General features: G+C 32.1%; 1 protein-coding gene across 1 annotated transcript in view; it reads left to right on the forward strand.

Annotated features, from left to right (window-relative positions):
* NEIL3 (nei like DNA glycosylase 3) overlaps window positions 1-18,735 on the forward strand; it is a 68,252-nt gene that overhangs the window by 10,870 nt on the left and 38,647 nt on the right. The window contains exon 2 of the mRNA XM_051964262.1: window positions 6,233-6,360. Within this exon, the coding sequence (XP_051820222.1) occupies window positions 6,233-6,360 (128 nt within the window). The remainder of the gene's footprint in view (window positions 1-6,232; window positions 6,361-18,735) is intronic.

The following is an 18,735-nucleotide window of genomic DNA, read 5'->3' on the forward strand; positions in this document are numbered from 1 at the left end:
AGTCAACAAACATTTATTACATGTTTATACTAGAAACTGGACTAAATTTTGGGAGTACAAATGCAAGAAAAAAGAAGGAAGACAGTGTTTGTTTTTTAGCTCACATTCTAATTGGGGAAGACAATTACAAAAATTTGAAAAATAGGGAATCTGGAAAGGTGATCAGAGGCTTCATCAGACTGCCAAAAGAGTCAATGACATACAAAAATATTAAGAACATTTGCCATAAAGTTTATCTCTCAGCCTAATTAATATATATCTTTGTATATATCTATATCTATATATGTGTAATAGTCCACTTATCAGATTATCTTCATGTAATAATAACTTTGTTTTTATTACACAACAGTATAAAAACATTGGCCATATAAGGAGTACCATCTCTAGTAGTTAGATATTCTATGACTTTGGAACTATATATACTACTGTTGCATAATCTTATGCGGATAGCATTATAAGCTTATTTTGTAAAACTATTGGATGCTGCAAAAACCTTATGGCAAGAAACAAATCTAGAATATCAATGAAGCACATCTAATTGACGAGCTGTGAAGAATCATTTTTCCAATTTCATTTAGCATCACAGAATTTTAATACTGGAAGGGGATCTTAGCATTGATTGAGTCTCACCTCTTCATTTTACAGATGAGAAAACTGATTTTGCCTTGCTGAAACACATTTGCTCCATATATTCTTCTTAAAATACAACCAAAATCAACTTGCAAGATAATGCTGAGATAATGTAATCTAAGATTCATTAGCCTTCAAAAAGTAATGAAACAAAGCCTAACTAATATTTTTCAGGCCTTATTAAAAATAAAATATAGCTAGAAGTATTTCTACCAAAGAGTGAGGTTTTGGATAAAGGACCAACCCATTGAAATTATTTAAATTGGGCTTTGTTTTTGGGCAGGTAAGTAGCACAGTGGATAGAGCTCTGGATTTGAAGTTAGGAAGTTCTAATTTCAAATCTTTGTCAGATACTTATTAGCTGTGTAACCCTGGGCAAATCACTTAACCTGTTTGCCTTAGTTTCCTCATCTATAAAATGAGCTGGAGAAGGAAATGGCAAACTACTCCAGCTTCTGCCAAGAAAACCCCAAATGGAGTCGCAAAGTCAGACAGACTGAAAATGCCTGAACAGCAACAACAAAAGACATGTGATTACCAAGCTCCAGAAATTCTAGGTCAAATAAAAAATAATGTATATGATCTAGTTAATACATCACATACTGAGTACCTCCAGTCAAAATCACTTACTATCAACAAGAAATAAAAGGAAAAATTGAAATGTGATATTGTACTAAAGAGGAAATCATAGTTATAGTTCAAAACAATATAATTCTGCAAAGAAAAAAAAAAAAAAAAAAAAAGGAGCTTTTTAACAACTCCAAATTTCCAAATGTTCCTTTCTGGGAAACTTTATTTTGTTTGAAAATACCATATATAATGAAACAATCAATATTCAACATATGTTTGCAAAATTGTATGACATCTAAATACTTAAAAAAAAAAACTATATTATTTAAATTTGTTTCCTTCAGACCTCATTAATACATGAAGATACTATAGCATAAATATAACTATATAAAAATTAATATGAGGGCTTTGGAATGAATACTATTCCTACTTTTTATCAAGACACAATATCTTAAAAGGGAGTAAAGGTTTCCTGACAATATCTTCCCTTCTGAAACTTATAAAGTGCTTATAACTTACAGTACCACTCTGGGTAGGCTTCCATTTATGGAGGTTACAGGTCTGTCTCTACATCCCTCTGCACTCCGTATTGCTTACCTCCTTCAGACAACACTTTGCTGCTCTCAGCAAGCGTCACTTGTCAGCACTCCCATTGTTCTTTTCGTGTGATACCTTGCATTCTGCTATAGTTTCTCTTCACTTCCAGCATTTCATAGTCACTTTGCTGTCACTGACATCCTTGGCAGCTTTTGTTAGTTAGCCTACTATCAGCTCTTCTCTCTTCCCCAGTCCAGTCACTTAGGGGTTCCATTTGCCTCCAGAAAGTGCTGTGTATCATTGCTTTAGATTGCTCAGTTTATAATTCTCAGCAGTTCTCTTCTTCAGCAAAGATAACCTCATCCCTTTTTTATGAAACTTAGTTGTTACAGGACAAATCTCTTAGTGTGTTGAAAGAATGACCACCAACATATAATAAATAGAATAAACATTACTTTTAGCTTACTTTTGTGTGGAGTACCCATTGATCCATCATCACATCAGTCAATTTAGGTATGGAAAGATGGCTGTAGGAACCCCTCCTTCTTGTACCAGAAAGGAAATCTCCTGTTTTTAGTCCTAGAAGGCCTAAGAGTCTTATGTTAAGTCATTGTTATCTATCTTTTCTGTCTGTCCTTTAAGATTTCTGTGGTTTGTTCTCTGTTGGTGTCATCATTTCTTAATAGGTCTTAAGTCTGGGGGGAATATCCCCTTCTCTTGTCTATCTTGCTTCCATGTCAGTGAAGCTGCTTCTGGAATATCAAGAAAAAAGGAAACATAAAGATTAGCATAAATGAATCTCTATAATTAGAGCATATCTGTATCAAGGAAAACCATATCAATGACTTTCCCCCTCCTTGCTTTGATGCATCCATGACTTTTTTAGTGGAAGTACTCCCTCCACTGATGCAAATCATGTTAATTCCATGCTTTCTGCAATTCTTGTTGAGGTTTCTCTATTAATCTTTCATAGAAGATCAATTATTCAGAAGCCTTTGTTCTTATTGTACAGCAATTCCAGCCATGCAAATTGCTTCCCTCTTTCCTCTCATTCGCCCACATGATCAGTCTGCCTCCTTTGTTGATCATATACATCCTTGATAATACCTTATATTGGTCCCTGTGTACAAGTTACTCTTGGTGACAAACTACAGTCTGCTTATCTCTTCATGCCTCTTTCTATTTTCCTGGGGTTGTTTGGAATTTAATGATAATCTTACAAATTTGCAGCCCCATGGCATTATTGATGGACTATTAGCATGAAAGAGATAGTCTTTTACTGTGGTGGAAAGTTAGAGGTCAATGAGAGCACTAATTATTCATTTTTACACATTTTGTACAACTTGATGTCCTTCCTCTTTAATTTCCATTTTATTCATATGCAGTGCTTATTATCCAAAATGTACCACATTGAAGAATTAGTTCAGTATGCTTCTTCATTGGTTCAAGCTGCTCATCCAGTTGCATGTTGATTTGACACTCATCCACTTTGTTTTTCAGTGTGGATAGTTACACTGATCTTTTTTTTGAATAATTAGTGACTTATTTGAAGAGCATTTATAACATTCTAAGGTTCAGTACAATTAATACATCATCTAGGAATAAAGAACTTAATCATCAAGCCTTATGATGAAGAAACTTTGCTTGATATCAGCATTCTGTAGTAATTTCTGTGTAATTATTTTGATAAATGCTGGCCTATAGGAGAGCTTTAAAAGCTGTGTTTCACATTCCATCTAGTCAAATGCTTGCTAGAAATCATCATACAATACATATAATAAGAACTACACCTCTAAATCTAAATCTAAATCTAAATCTATGGGTATTATATACCTATAAAAATATATTCTGCTAGAGTCAGCTGAAAGCATATCTGTCCTTACGTTTTCATCAATAACACAATAGAGACTTGATATATCCATAGAAATATTATGGCAATGAGAAAATAAGGACATAGGTCTGAAATTAATGATTGATCTCTTTGTAGTTGCTATGGGGATAGGATAGAAAACTAGGAACAGACCATATAAAAACATTTTAAAAATATATTTCAGCAAAATCCTCTTTCTTTCTCATCCACTTCCATTTTTTTTGAGAGAGCAAACAAATTATCAAAAAACTGACATTAAAATATGTATAGTCAAACAAACAAATTCCCATATTGGCCATATCCAAAATAAATAAACACATATAAACATACAGACATATGTAAACATATAAAGACACATGTGTAGTTATACAGACATGCATGCATATATACGCGCGCGTGTGTGTGTGTCTCTTCCTTGGTCTGCACTTTGAGTCAAATATTTATCAGGAGGTAGATGGCTCATTTTGTTACCAGTCTTCCAAAATTATGGTTAGTTATTGTGTTGATGAGAGTTCCGGAGTCTATCAAAGTTGTTTGTCTTTATAGTAATGATGTTCATGTGAATTTGTTCTCCTGGTTCAAAAATAGCATATTTGCATTCTGTTCTTGTTGTAGGTATTCCTTCCTTGAAATGATCCTACATTGCTTTTACAGTTATATTTCTCCAACTAATTTTTCTTTTCATATGTGAGAAAAAAGTAACTTGCACTGAAGCTGAGATATTTATCTATGGAAAAACCTTACTCTGCAATGAGAAAGTATCTTCTCCGTGTTCAATCATGCATAGGCAGGATAAATGGTAATCAGCACAATAAATCATACGTTGTGACTCCAAAAAATGTGTGTTGTTTTGAAGATTTCTTATTATTAAGCCATTCTAAAATAGTAAGGGGAAACCTCTCTCAATCATACTTAGGAGTGACAAAGGAGGAATGGAGAAAAGTGTAAATGTCAAGTAATATATTAACTGCTGAATAGAATTACAAAGGGCATCATGAGAAAGTGCATTGTCTAATTGTTTATAGTTTGGTCCAAGATAAGTTTTCAGCAGCTAATTTAAAAATTGTACCTGGTTAGTTGTCTTGAAAAAGTATGATCATATTTCATATTGGACTATTAAGCAACAGTACCTTCTCAATCATATGTTGATGACAAAAACTGCACTTATGTAGTAGAAAATAGTTCTTAGATATCATAGATCCAAGGTTGGAAGGGACCTCAGAGGTGTTCTTGGCCAGCCGCACTCATTTTAAAAATGAGGAAACTAAGGTCCATGGAATATAGTTGGCTCACCCAAGGTCATAGACATGGAGTGTGCATCAGAGACAGCATTTGAACCCAGGTATTCTGAAGCTAGAGTCAGTGTCCTTTTAACTCATCACACTGCCCCTGAAATTATGGGAAACTGAGAACAAGTGGTATTGGAGTTTAACTCTCACTGGAAGTAAATAAAAGCTGACAGAGTTCACTTAGAATTCTCAACTTTTTTTTTTTTTAAACTGTTTCAAGTCTTTGTGGTTAAAACTTCATTAATTCAAAGTTGGTTAATTTGGAATTATAATTTGGTGAAGTGAAGAGAACAATGGAGTCAGAACACCTGGGTTTTAGTTTCAGCCCCACCTTTATTTTAAATTCTTCAGGCCTGAATTTTTCTCATCTGTAAAACATAAGAATTGCATTACGTGATTTGAGGATCTGTTTTAGATTTAAAATTCATTCTAAATTTTTAAATGAAAACTAATCTAATATTTATCTTTGGATTAGCTACTTAAAATATTTAATAAATACATATTTTGAACAATATGTAAAACTTCCAAGGCTGTATGCTCTTCATCCTAGGATAGTATATCAATCAGCTAGTTGCTTTGGGCTCCTTTTTTAAAGAAAATTGGTGGGAAAGGCCTGGAGAAGGGAGGAATGAGTGATGTGAGGTATGGAGGTTTATGAGAGATCTCTTGAGGGTCATAAGATGGAAAATTTTGAGAATTATTGCAATCTTATGACCTATATCACCCTCATAGCAGGAGAAGGAGGGAAAAAAATGTCTGGTTTTTCATTCAGGCATTGCCACCACCCAATAGCTTTAGAACCAATATAGCACCAGTCTCCACAAGGCCCTTAAATCTCTCCCAAGATCTACTGAGAATTCTTGGTTTCACTATGAGAAATATAGCTCTGGAGGGATATGGATTGAAAGGCATATTTTTATATTTTGTCTTAGAAGAGAGAGAATGTGTGTGTATGTGTGTGCATGTTTCTGTGTATAGACAAAAATTTTTCACATAGATCTCAATTTTCAACAAAATAATGATGTTCAGAACCGTGGTCATGAAGGGACAAATTATATGACAAGAATTTTTAGTTTATTTTTCCACCTGTCTGCTAACTACTTCTTCCCCTCTAATCCCCCGCCCCCCAATTTCTTCCATTTTCTTTTTTTAAATGATTGCAGAGCAGTTTGGCAGGATCTCTCTTTATAAACAGCTGATTACATTACCTGACTTTGGAGAAGATCTCACCTCATTTAGATGCACCTGTGCATGCAGTAATATAAATATATTTAGGAATTGAATTATAATTTTGTTTGTTGTGTTTGTGTATTTGTATGCTTGTGTTTCCTACCAGATCACTCCAATGAATAGTGAGAAAGATTCCTGTTGGTATTTCCCAGAACTGCTTAATGGATGTGTTTACAATGGTGTGGAAACTTTGGGGAAGGAGCTTTTTATGTTCTTTGGGTTAAAAGCTTTAAGGTAAGATAAATGTGTATCAGCATGTCTTTATTTTTAAAGAGGTTCTTCTTATAGGATTCTTCCTGCTCTTATATGTCCTAGTAAAACATGACTGATAAAATCCTAAAGAAGAAACTGTGATGTTATTATAAAGTAGCAGCCCAAAGTCAGGCTATATCAAAATTGTAACTCAACAATTTTTCATATATATGTATATTCTGTGTAGGTTTAACTATATAAGTACAGATATGTATACATATAAATAATAAATTGGTATTTCTAGATGTAATAATAACTCCTTTACAATGTGCTTTAAATTCTACAAAGTTTTCTCTTTATAATAATCCTGAGAGGTAAGAAGGAGTTTTTTTTTTTTCAAGTTTTTATTGCAAATATAGAATGTGACTTCAATGTTTGTTAGTGTTTTTCCCCGGCAGTGTTTATCAAATTTGTGTTTTTGTTTGTTGGGTTTTTTTTTTTTTTTTTGAGTTTTGTTTTGGGGTTTGTTTTTTTGGCTCCTCTTTTCTGTGAGGTCATATGTTGCCTCTTTCTTAGCAGCTACTGTCCTTGGATAACAACATCAGCTTGTGATCCTTTTTTCTAAAATATGTAACATCATCAAATATCTGCAAATGCATGTAGTTATGATATATTGAAAGTTACATTATTACTGTAAGAGATAGATGTGATTGGGGAAGGTGCTATGGAATTTGGCTGTGAACAATGCAGTTTACCATGGAATCTTCTACAGATGTATAAGCATTGATACCTTATCAATGAGCAGACATAAGGTATGAATTTATTTCTGTGGAATAAGAGATTTTTTTATTTCAATTTTTTTTTTAAATCAAAATGTCCTTTACTATGTTTATAAGGGGAAAAAAACCCACTACTTCTAAATTCAGGGATATCAGTTGTCCCTCATGTAGTACTAAAATAAGAACACTTTTTGGCTTCTTTCTGAGCATTCTGTTCTTATCCTTGAGAAATATGTGATTCAGCATCAAGATGGAGAAAATGCCTAAAGACTGCCTCTTTTGTACTCATTGTCTACCAAAAGAAAACACCAAGGTAGCATTTTCTGAGGCTGGTAGAAAGCCTCTAATTGAAGCTGGACTTAGGGACCTAAAATCAATTGTTTATTCTGTAGCAACTTAATTTAGTATTCTGAATATAGAAGATAATTCAGTTTATTTGCTATTTGTAGACTTGTATTGGAAATGGAAGAGATTTTAGAATGAATTTCAATTAAATATTTTTACTAATAAGACAAGTAAATTGACTTGCTTAATTCAAGATAGTACCAGTCAAGACTAGAAAATGACACTCATTCTGCTGCATTCCATCTTGTTTTCCTTTATTCATTGCTTTCTTCCAGTTTTATATTTTTTTCTTTTAAAATCGATGTGCCTCTTTTTTTCATCATTCATATTTTACAATGATTTTCCCCACTTCCTTATCTCATTCAAATAAGAACCCTTCCACGTAAAAAATAATAAGTATAATTTAGACAGAACCCTCAAACCATTGGCCATGCCATTCCACACTTATACTCCAAGAAGTAAAATGCATAATTCATCGTTAGTACTCAAAAGTTAGGCTTTGTCACTCCATCAGTCATAATTCTCACCACTCTTGTTCTCTTTTGCACTGTTGTGTTCATGCGAATTGTTCTGATTTTGCTAATTTCACTCTGTGTCTATTCATATAAGTTTTTCCAAGTCTATCGAGATTTTGATATTCCTCATTTTTGCTGCCTAATGATCTATTATATGCTTGTGCCATAATTTGTTTAGCTATTTCACAACCCATAGGCACTTTTCAATTCTTTGCTGTTACAGAAAGTGCTGTCATAAATGTTTGTTATTATATGAGGTAATTACCAATGTCTTTAACCTCCTGGGATTTTTTACCCACTATTATGGTGGGTAATATGTTGAATTATGTTGTTAGTGAATTTTAAAATTTTAATTCCAGATTGCATTTTCTAACTGTTGGACCAATTAACAACTTTAACTGTGGAGTATTAATGGGTGGATTTTCTATAGCTCTTCCAGCAGTGACTATTTCTGTCTTTTATCATCTTTTGCCAATTTATTGAGTATGAATTGGAACTACAGAGATGTTTGATTTCCTTCTCTGAATAATAATTTGAAAGACTTTCATTTTTCATTAATAACTTGTATTTTGTCTTTTGAAAATTTTTGTGTTTTAATCACTTATTCATTGAAGAGTGGCTCTTGTTCATATCAATTTCCCAAAAATATGAGATATAAATTGTATCTATGATGTATACTTGCTGCAAAGATTTTTCCCAATTAATTATGTATCTTTTAATTTTAGCTGCATTGACTTTGCTTATTTAGAAGCTTTTCACTTTTATGTAACTGGATCAGTTTAATCTTTTGTGATTATCTCTTTCTTTAATTTATTAAGATTTCTTCCCCTTGCCATAATTTTTAAAGATTTATATATTGTTTCATTCTCTTCTAGAATTAAAAAAATTGCACTTTATATTTAGGCTATCAATTTAAAGCTTATTGTGGTATATGATGTAATATGTGTACAACACTGCTCTTTCACTTTGCTCTCTTTAGCTGACTCACTATCTAAACAGTGACGTTTCAGTCTGATACGACAGTTTGGAGATTTATATTAATGCTGGATGAAGCTTTCATATATTTTAAAATCCATGATTATAAATTTGCTAAAATCAGGATAAAATTGATTCTCCACTTTTTCTCATATTAATGAATGTAATAAAACTTCTACTACATACAAAAGCTTTAACAGTGTACAAATTGAGGGTATTTGGAATGAAGGGGCCAGGAGTAGGAACCAAACAGGTTTTCACAAGCAGTATTCAACAATAGATTACATTGTTGTAATGTATCAGTCATTAAGCATTTGTCACATCAGTATTGAGTGTTTTTCTCCCAACAAAATCTGAGTCACACATAAAAAATATTGAAGATGCAGAGCTGATTCAATATCAGGAAAACTATCAGCATAATTGATCATATCAATAACCAAATTAACAGAAATAGAATTATCTCAATAGATGCCAAAAAAGCATCTGATAAAATCCTATACCTATTCTTATTAAATATACTGGAGAGTATAGCAATGAATGGAGTTTTTTGATAAGTAGCATATAGCTAAAATCATCAGCAATCATTATTTGTATCAAGGATAAACTAGAAGCATTCCCAATAAGATCGGAGTGAAATAAGATTGCCCATTATCACCACTACTATTCAGTATTGTACTAGAGATGTTAACTTTAGTAAAAGAGTAGAAAAAGAAATTGAAGGAATTAGAGTAGGTAATGAAGAAACAAAATTGATCAGTCTTTGCAGATAGTATGGTGGTATATTTCGAGAATCATAGAAAATCAATTTAAAAACTATTAGGAACAATTAACTTTAGCAAAGTTGTAGGATCTAAAAGAAACCCATGTAAATTATTGGCATTTTTGTATGTTACCAACAAAGTCCAGCAGCAAATGCAATAGAAAGAGAATCCCTATTTAAAATATTCGTAGATAATATAAAAGTTTTGGGGAGTCTACCTGCTCATACAAAGCCAGGAACTATATAAACAGAATTATAAAATATTTTTCACACAAAATTACATGTAAACAATTTGAAGAATATCAAGTACTCATGGGTAGGCCAAGTTAATATAATAAAAAAGACAATTCTACCTAAATTAATCTACATAAATATTTGATATTTATATTGCCATACCAATCAGACTACCAAGAAATTACTTTTTAGAGCTAGAAAAAATAATAGTAACATTCATCCAGAAGAATAAAAGGTCAAGATTTTAAAAGGAATTTTAAAAAATGCAAAGGAAGGTGGCCTAGTTCTACCAGACCTAAAACTATATTATAAAGCAGCAGTCATCAAAACCATTTGGTACTGGCTAAGAAATACAATAGTGGGTCAGTGGAAATAGATTAAGTTCACAAGATACAATCGTCAATGACTATAGTAATATAGTGTTTGATAAACTCCAGCTTCTGGGATAAAAACTCACTGTTTGGCAAAAAAAAAAAAAAATGCTAGAAAATAGTGAGGCAGAAATTAAGCTTTGATCAACACCTAATACTTTATACCATGATTTAGACATGGAGGGTGATACTATAAGCAAATTAAGGAGAACAAGATCTGTGGAAAAGAGAGGATTTATGGACAAAGAAGAACTAGAGGAAATTATGAAATGCAAATTAGATAATTTTGATTCTATTAAATTAAAAAGGTTTTGTACAAACAAAATCAATGCAGCCAAAATTGGAACAGAAGCAGAAAGTGGGGGGAAAATTGTTACATCCAGTGTTTCTAATAAAAGCCTCACTTCTAAAATACATAGAGAATTGACTCAAATTTATAAGAATACAAGCCATTATTGATAAATGGTCAAAGGATATGAACATTTTTCAGATGGAAGAAATTAAAGCCATTTTAGTCATAAAAAATGCTCTAAATCACTATTGATTAGAGAAATGCCAATTAAGACAACTCTGAGGTACCATTTCACACCTCTCAGATTGGCTAAAATGACATGAAAAGATAATGATAAAAGTTGGAGGAGATGTGGAGAAACTGGAACATTAAAGCAATGTTGGTGGAGTTGTAAACTGATCCAACAATTCTGGAGGGAAATTTGGAAACATGGCCAAAGGGCTGTAAAACTATGCATATCCTTTGATCTAGTAGTGTCCCTAATGAGTCTGCATCCCAAAGAGATCATAAAAAAGGGAAAAGGACATAAAGGTGCAAAAATGTTTGTAGCAGCCCCTTTTGTGGTTACAAGGAAATTGAGTGGATGTCCATCAGTTGGGGAATGGCTGAATAAGTTAGGATATATGCATGTAATGGAATATTATTGTTCTATAAGAAATAATGAGCAGACTGATTTCAGGAAATCCTGAAAATATTTACAATGTTCAGTTAAGTGAGTAGAACCAAGAGAACATTGTACATAGTAGCAACAACAACATGTAAAATGATCAACTGTGATGGACTTGGTTTTTTTCAATAATAGGATGATTCAAGTCAATTCCAATAGATTTTCAGAGAGAGAATTATGGAGACTGATTATGGATCAAAACGTAGTATTTGCATCTTTTTGTTGTTTGTTTACTTGTTTTTCTTTTTCATCTTTTCTTTTTTTCTCTTGTGATCTAATTTTTCTTGTGAAGAATGGAAATATGGAAATATGTTTAGAAGAATTGCCCAGGTTTAAGCCATATTAGATTGCGTGCTTTTTGGGATGGAGAGAAGAGGGGAAGGAAGGAAGAAAAATTTGGAACACAAGGTTTTGCAAAGATGAATGTTGAAAACTATCTTTGCATGTATTTGGAAAAATAAAAAAACTATTATTAAAAATTGAAGCTTCCATACAATATGTAACAGAAATAATCATGTTCAATGATTACAAACATGATCATAAACATGAGATAAGGCATAAAATAAGAAAAAATGTTTATCATAAACACTGTGATGAAAAGATTCAGAGAACAGTTCAAATAGAAGTAATTATTATTTATTTCCTTTAGAAAGTTTATTCTTCCAGGTGCTCCTTTTTGAGGATGACATTATACTCATTGTATTAAGTCCCAAAACTCTTGGAAATGTTTTAATGATTCAGTATTTAATGTTTCCAAATGATTCACACAAGAAAGAACAAATAAAGAATGCCATTTGCCCAGATTATTGTACACTTTGATTGGAAAAACTCAATACAACCTAGCCAAAAATACTTATATCTAGGGCATCAAGTAAAGGAAGGTAATAATTTGACTTAAATTGAGCAGGAGAAAGCTGGTGGTCATTGTTGCTTTTAGGAAATTGTAAAACTCATTTAATAAGCCCAAGTTTCCCATGAAAGAAAAGGTTCATCTTTTTAATATTAGCATTTTACCATTATTGCTATATCAGTGAAACAGAGAGCATGAAGAAATGAAAATGAATATTACAGCAGTCAGTCTGTAGAGGGGAGAATGGTAGATATGAGCAGGTTACAACATAATTAACGAAGAAGAATAGTAGCAAAAGATTTCATCATCAAATAATTGTTTGCTAGAACAAAAACATAGATAAATCATGTTTCAAATGAGGGGTGGCAGGTGACAGTGTTCCACTGATATCCTTGCAATGTTAAAAGAAAGTGAGGAAGGATGTGTTATATTTAAGTGTGGCTAATTTATTGAAGGACATGGATAAGAGTGGGAAGACATGATTAGATTGTAATCACCATTGTAAGAAGAAATATAAAAATTGAGGTGATCACAGAACCATCTGAATTACTACCATTTTAATAGAATTGTTATAAGCTTTGTTAATATTCAATTGTTATGTAAATCTGAGTAGAGAGGCCACAAAGAAGTATAGAATAGATAGTTCCTGTGAACTCCCCACATCTCCCAAGGACTGAAAAGTGTGTCTAATATCTATTCTTTGGAGCTCAATTTAGTCTTTGTGATTTTGCAGCATTTTATTTCAGTTTTCTTATTTTTTTTGTTCTTTCCATTTCCATTTTTATAGTCACTATTTAAATACTTTTCTTGGCTCTGTTTATTCAATAGTATATTTCAAGAGTGAGAGAGTGCTAAAAATTGGAGGATGGGAAGAGATCAGGAAAATCCTCTCATAAGAGATTGAACCTATGTGTAAAGAAATTGAGGGATTCCATTCTGACATGGAAGTAAGGAAGAACTATCCTCTGGACATACCAGGAGATCACTTAGAGCAAACACACAGTAGGAAGAGATGGAAGGTCACCTTACTGCAAGTAGTTCACAGGCCCATGAAATGGGAGAAGAAATATGAAATGACATTATTTCATATTAGATTGATATTCAGGACCTAATTATAAAGGGCTTTAAAGGAGTTGACTTTACAGTTCAGTCTTTCATATAAAGTAACTTTGATACTACTTAACATTTTCATTTCTGATTGTTGTCCTACAGTTACTGCTATTAACATGTATTTCTAATCCAAATGGACAGAGTTGTCTTCTCGTTAAAATATTTGTTGGAAAATATTATCAACAAAAAAACTTTTTTCAAAATATATTTGAGCTTTCTAATGTGACTTTCTGATTATTTTGAAAATTCAGATACATATAAGCTCCAGAAAGTATACTTGAAACCTTTTGAAGCATATGTATTGCCATCGAGTCAATATCTCAGAGTATTAAGTGACATGTGATATCATCAGCCTTTTAACAGAATTATGGAAGATTATATAGCAGTGCTTTTTAGAAGGCCAAAAGATCCTTTTGGAATCCAGAGTGCTACTTAGCAAAAGTTTTTCTGCTTCAATATACTTTCATAGACTTTAATTTATTGTGGTAAGAAAAGCTGATAGTAAAATGTGGATTCTAAATATCAAAGATGATTTGGAAAACAAGCAGATCACTTTTAGTTTAAGAAATGGAGATATTGTTTTTCTCTTTTTAAGGCTCTAGTTTGCCCTTATCTACCACTACTGGAAGTCATGTCTTTTTTGCTTTGCTTTTTTTGTTTTTGTTTTCAGTCTCCTTTTATTTATACTTTCATGATTTCTGGTCGCATCTCTTTTTTGCACTTAACAGTACTTTTTTTTTTTTTCTAAATTACATGTAAAGATAGTTTTCAACATTCATTTTTGTAAGATTTTGTGTTCCAAATTTTTCTCCTTCCTTCCCTTCCTTGTGTCCTCCTTAACATAGCAAGCAATTTGATATAGGTTATACATGTTCGATGATGTTAAATATACTTTCATATTAATCATGTTGTGAAAGAAGAACCAGAACAAAAGCGAAAACCATGAGAAAGAGAGAAAAAATCCAACTTGAAAATACTATGCTTTGATCTGCATTCAGATTCCATAGTTCTTTCTCTGGATATGGGTAGCAATTTCCATCATTATTCTTTTGGAATTATTTTGGATTATTGTTTTGCTGAGAAGAGCCAAGTCTGTCATAATTGATCATTGTACAATTTGTTAATGTGTGCTATGTTCAGATTCTGCTCACTTCACTCAGCATCAGTTCATTTAAGTCTTTCCCAGGATTTTCTGAATTCCACCTGTGCATCGTTTCTTATAGAACAATGATGTTCTATTACATTCATATACAATAACTTATTCAGCCATTCCTCAATTGATGGGCATCCCCTCAATTTGCAATTCTTTATTACTACAGAAAGAGCTGTAATAAATATTTTTGTACATTTTTACTTTTTTTTAATGATGTAATTTTGCTATCGGAATTGGTGGTATTGCTGGATCAAAGAGTATCTACAGTTCACAACTTCACCAAGAATGCATTAGTGTAATTTTCCCACATCTTCTCCAAAATTTATCATTTTTCCTTTCCTGCCATATTACCCAATCAGAGAGGCAGGAGGTAATAATTTGAGTTGTTTTAATTTGTATTCCTCTGATCAATAGTCATTTAGAACATTTTTTCCATGTAGATTCCTTTAATTTATTTATATGAAAATTGCCTCATCATATCCTTTATTTATTAATTGGGGAATGATTTTGTATATTTATAAATTTGACTCAGTGCTCTATATATTTCAGAAATAAGTCCTTTATCAAAAACACTGGATAACAAAATTGTTTCCTAGCTTTCTGCTTCCCTTCTTGTCTTGGCTACATTCGTTTTGTTTGGAAAAAAAACTTATTTAATTTAATGTAATCAAAATTATCCATTTTACATTTCACAATTTTCTCTATCTTTGGTTTGGTTATAAATTCTTTCCTTCTCCATAGATCAGATAGGTAAACTCTTCCTTGGTATTCCAATTTTCTTAGGCAGATAAAATATTCTTTGCTATACTAATTTGCTTTTTATATCTAAATCATGGCCCATTTTGACCTTATCTTAGTATGTAGAATGAGATGTTGGTCTTATTCCTAGTTTCTACTTTTATTTTTCAGTTTTCCAGAAGTTTTTTCATCAAATTGTTCTTATCCTAGAAGGTGGAATCTTTGCGTTTATTAAACACTAGATTATTACAGTCACTTATTATTATGTTTTGTCTATCTAACCTGTTCTATTGAGCCATAGTTTCTTAAGCTACTACAAAATAGTTTTGGTGATGGCTGCTTTACTATATACTTTTCGATCTGATGTGGCTAGGCCAACATTCTTTGACTTTTCATTTATTCTCTTATTATTCCAATTTTGTTTTTCCAGATAAATTTTATTATTTTTTTTCTAGCTCTATAAAATATTTTTGGTAGTTTGATATTGCATAACTTTATAATTTTTAATAGTTTGAATAAATTGAATAAATAAATTAATTTAGGTAGAATTGCAATTTTTATTATATTAACTCAGCCTACCCATGGGCAATTGATATTTTTTCAATTGTTTAGAACTGATTTTATATGAAAAATGTTTTGTAATGTGTTCATATAGTTCCTGGGTTTGTCTTGGCAGGTAGGTTCCCAGATATTTTATATTGTCTACAATTATTACTCCTTGCTCCTGGGCTTTGTTAATAATAATGAAAATGCTTGTGATTTATGTGGGTTTATTTTGTATCCTGTAACTTTGCTAACATTTTTAATTATTTCAAGTAGTTTTTTCTTGATTCTCTAAGATTCTTTAAGTAAACCTTCACTTCATCTGTAAAGAATGATAGTTTTGTTTCTTTATTTTATTCAATTTCTTTTTCTTATTGTTAATACTAACATTTCTATTACAGTAATAGATAATTTTATCAATAATTTTAATCAAATTTTTTATCATTTTTTAAAATCAAATTAGCCAAAGTTTTGTCTACTTTACTATTTTTTCCTTCCACAAACCAGCTGTTAGTTTTATTTATTAGTTGTCATTTCCTTATTTTTAATTTTATTAGTCTCTCTTTTGATTTTCAGAATTTCTAATTTGACATTTAATTGGGGTTTTTAATTTGTTCCCTTTTTAAAGCTTTTTTTAGTGCACACCCAATTCATTAATCTTTTTTTCCTCTATTTCATTCATGTAAGCACTTTCTAAGAGATGTAAAATTTCCCCTAGGAACTGCTTTGGCTGCCTCCCAAAAGTATTGGTATATTGTTTCCTTGTTGTCATTCTCTTGGATGAAATTATTGATTGCTTTTATGATCTGTTGTTTGATTCATTTTTTAGGATTATTTAGTATCCAATTAGTTTTTTGTCTATCTTTTCCATAGCCCTTTGTTACATGCAATTTTTGGTGCATCATAATCTGAAAAAATGAATTTAATATTTTTGCCTTTTTCCATTTGATTGTGAGGTTTTTTGTTTGGTTGGTTCTGGGTTTTTTTTTTTTTTTTGCTGAGGCAATTGGGGTTAAGTGACTTGTTCAGGATCACACAGCTAGGAAGTATTAAGTGTCTGTGAGCAGATTTGAACTCAGGTCCTCCTGATTTCAGGGTTGGTACTCTATCCATTGTGCCACCTAGGTGCCCTTATTACTGATTGTGAGGTGTTTATGACTTAATATATGGTCAATTTTTGTGTAAGGGCAATGTAGCATTGAGGAAAAAGGTATATTCCTTTCTATCCTTTCTATTTCAAGTTTCTCCAGAGAGCTACCATATGTAATTTTTTAAAAATTCTATTCACTTCCTTACTTCTTTCTTATATATTTTATGATTAAAATTAACTAGATCTGAGAGGTAGAGGTTGAGATCCCCGACTAGTATAGTTTTGCTGATTGTTTCTTCCTATAATTCACTTAACTTCTAAATTTTTTTTTAGAAATTTTGGATGCTATACTACTGGGTGAATATCTGTTTAGTATTGCTATTACTCATTTGTCTCTGATATCTTTTAATAAGATAGGTTTTTTTTTCCTTATCCCTTTTAATTAGATCTATTTTTGTTTTTGCTTTGTCTGAGATCAGGATTGCTACCCCTGCTTTTTTTTTTTTCTTTTTACTTGAGCTGAAGCACAATATGTCCTGTTATAGCCTTTTACTTTTACTCTGTATGTATCTCTGCTTCAAATGTATTTCTTGTAAATAGCATATTGTAGGATTCTGGTTTTTTATCTTCTCTGCTATTTATTTGTTTTAAAAGAGAGTTTATCCCATTCGTATTCACAATTATGATTACTTACATACACCATACACAGGTATGGCCCTCCATCCTATTTCCCCCCATTTATATTTGTCTTTCTTTTTACTGTTTCTCCTTTAAAGCTCTTTTGACAAATAATACAAAACAAAGGAAAACTAACCAATGCCTGGTGAAATTCTTGCATAGGGAAACCTGGAAGTCACACACAGACTATCACAAAGATTAGAGGAACATCATTTACAAATTATATCACATATTAACCAAAATTTGTATCCTAATAATATATGATGAATGGGGGAAAGCTTTCTAGCCAGTGCTTGTCAAAGTTTCTGGTTTTTTGTGCCATTTAAATTCTAGACTATGAGAATATCTAAAAAGGTGCTTTGACATATTTTGGATATGTTAATGGGCTGATGTCAAAGTGGCACAGATAGGTGTTAGTCTATTTCCCCCTCCCCAAAAAAATCATATAAAAAGGAGACCTCAAACTGTTGTCTCCTGAGGTGTCTTCCATTTCCATTGGGTTTGTGCTGCTTAATGCACTCAGTTCTAATTCATGGTCATATGAGAGATATTCTTGGTCTCTCCCCTTCCTCATCCTTGTTCTTATGCTCCTTGACTTCTTTCACCATTGTCACCCTATTTCTGTCATCTTCTTCTGTATCTTTGTTCCTGTTTGTTTTTACGTGGTCTGTGATTGCCATTTTATTTTCTGCTGCCAGTTGTGGTTTTTCTTGGCAAGGACCCAAAGATCCAGGTGTGTGTGCTCCCATTTTATAATTGACAAATTAATTATCAGGACACCTGTCCTTCCCTTTCCTAACCTCTCCTGATGCCAGTGCCTCCCCACTCCCAAAATTCCTTTGTTTTCACTTTGTATCATATTTGTTTACGTGTGTATGTCTTCCTTCCTTAAACGGAATTTAAAATTTCATTGAGAACTAGAACTGTGTCACTTTTGTTATTTCTGGTCCCAGTGCCTAATACAGTGCCTGATGAATAGCTACATAATAAATGCTGGTTGATTGCTCCTATTCACCCGTCTTTTATTCCTCCTATAGTTAAAAACCACATCTCCTTACAAATGCTTCTTATAATTTCTCAGAATGAATTCTACTTTTACAGACTACTATTCAATTACTAATATATGGCTCATTTCTCACCCTTAGGTAATTTTAAGCCTCTTGGTAATTTTCATGAGAAACTATCCCATTTGCCATAATGCATTTCTCATCGACAGTAATGAGAAACCTACTATTGATTCATTCAGGCTTACAGATGCTCAAAATGTACTCCTAATAGTGATATCACAGAAAAGTGTTTGCTTTGAAGTTCTCTTTA

The sequence above is a fragment of the Antechinus flavipes genome, chromosome 6, assembly GCF_016432865.1.
Source record: "Antechinus flavipes isolate AdamAnt ecotype Samford, QLD, Australia chromosome 6, AdamAnt_v2, whole genome shotgun sequence".
NCBI lineage: Eukaryota > Metazoa > Chordata > Mammalia > Dasyuromorphia > Dasyuridae > Antechinus > Antechinus flavipes.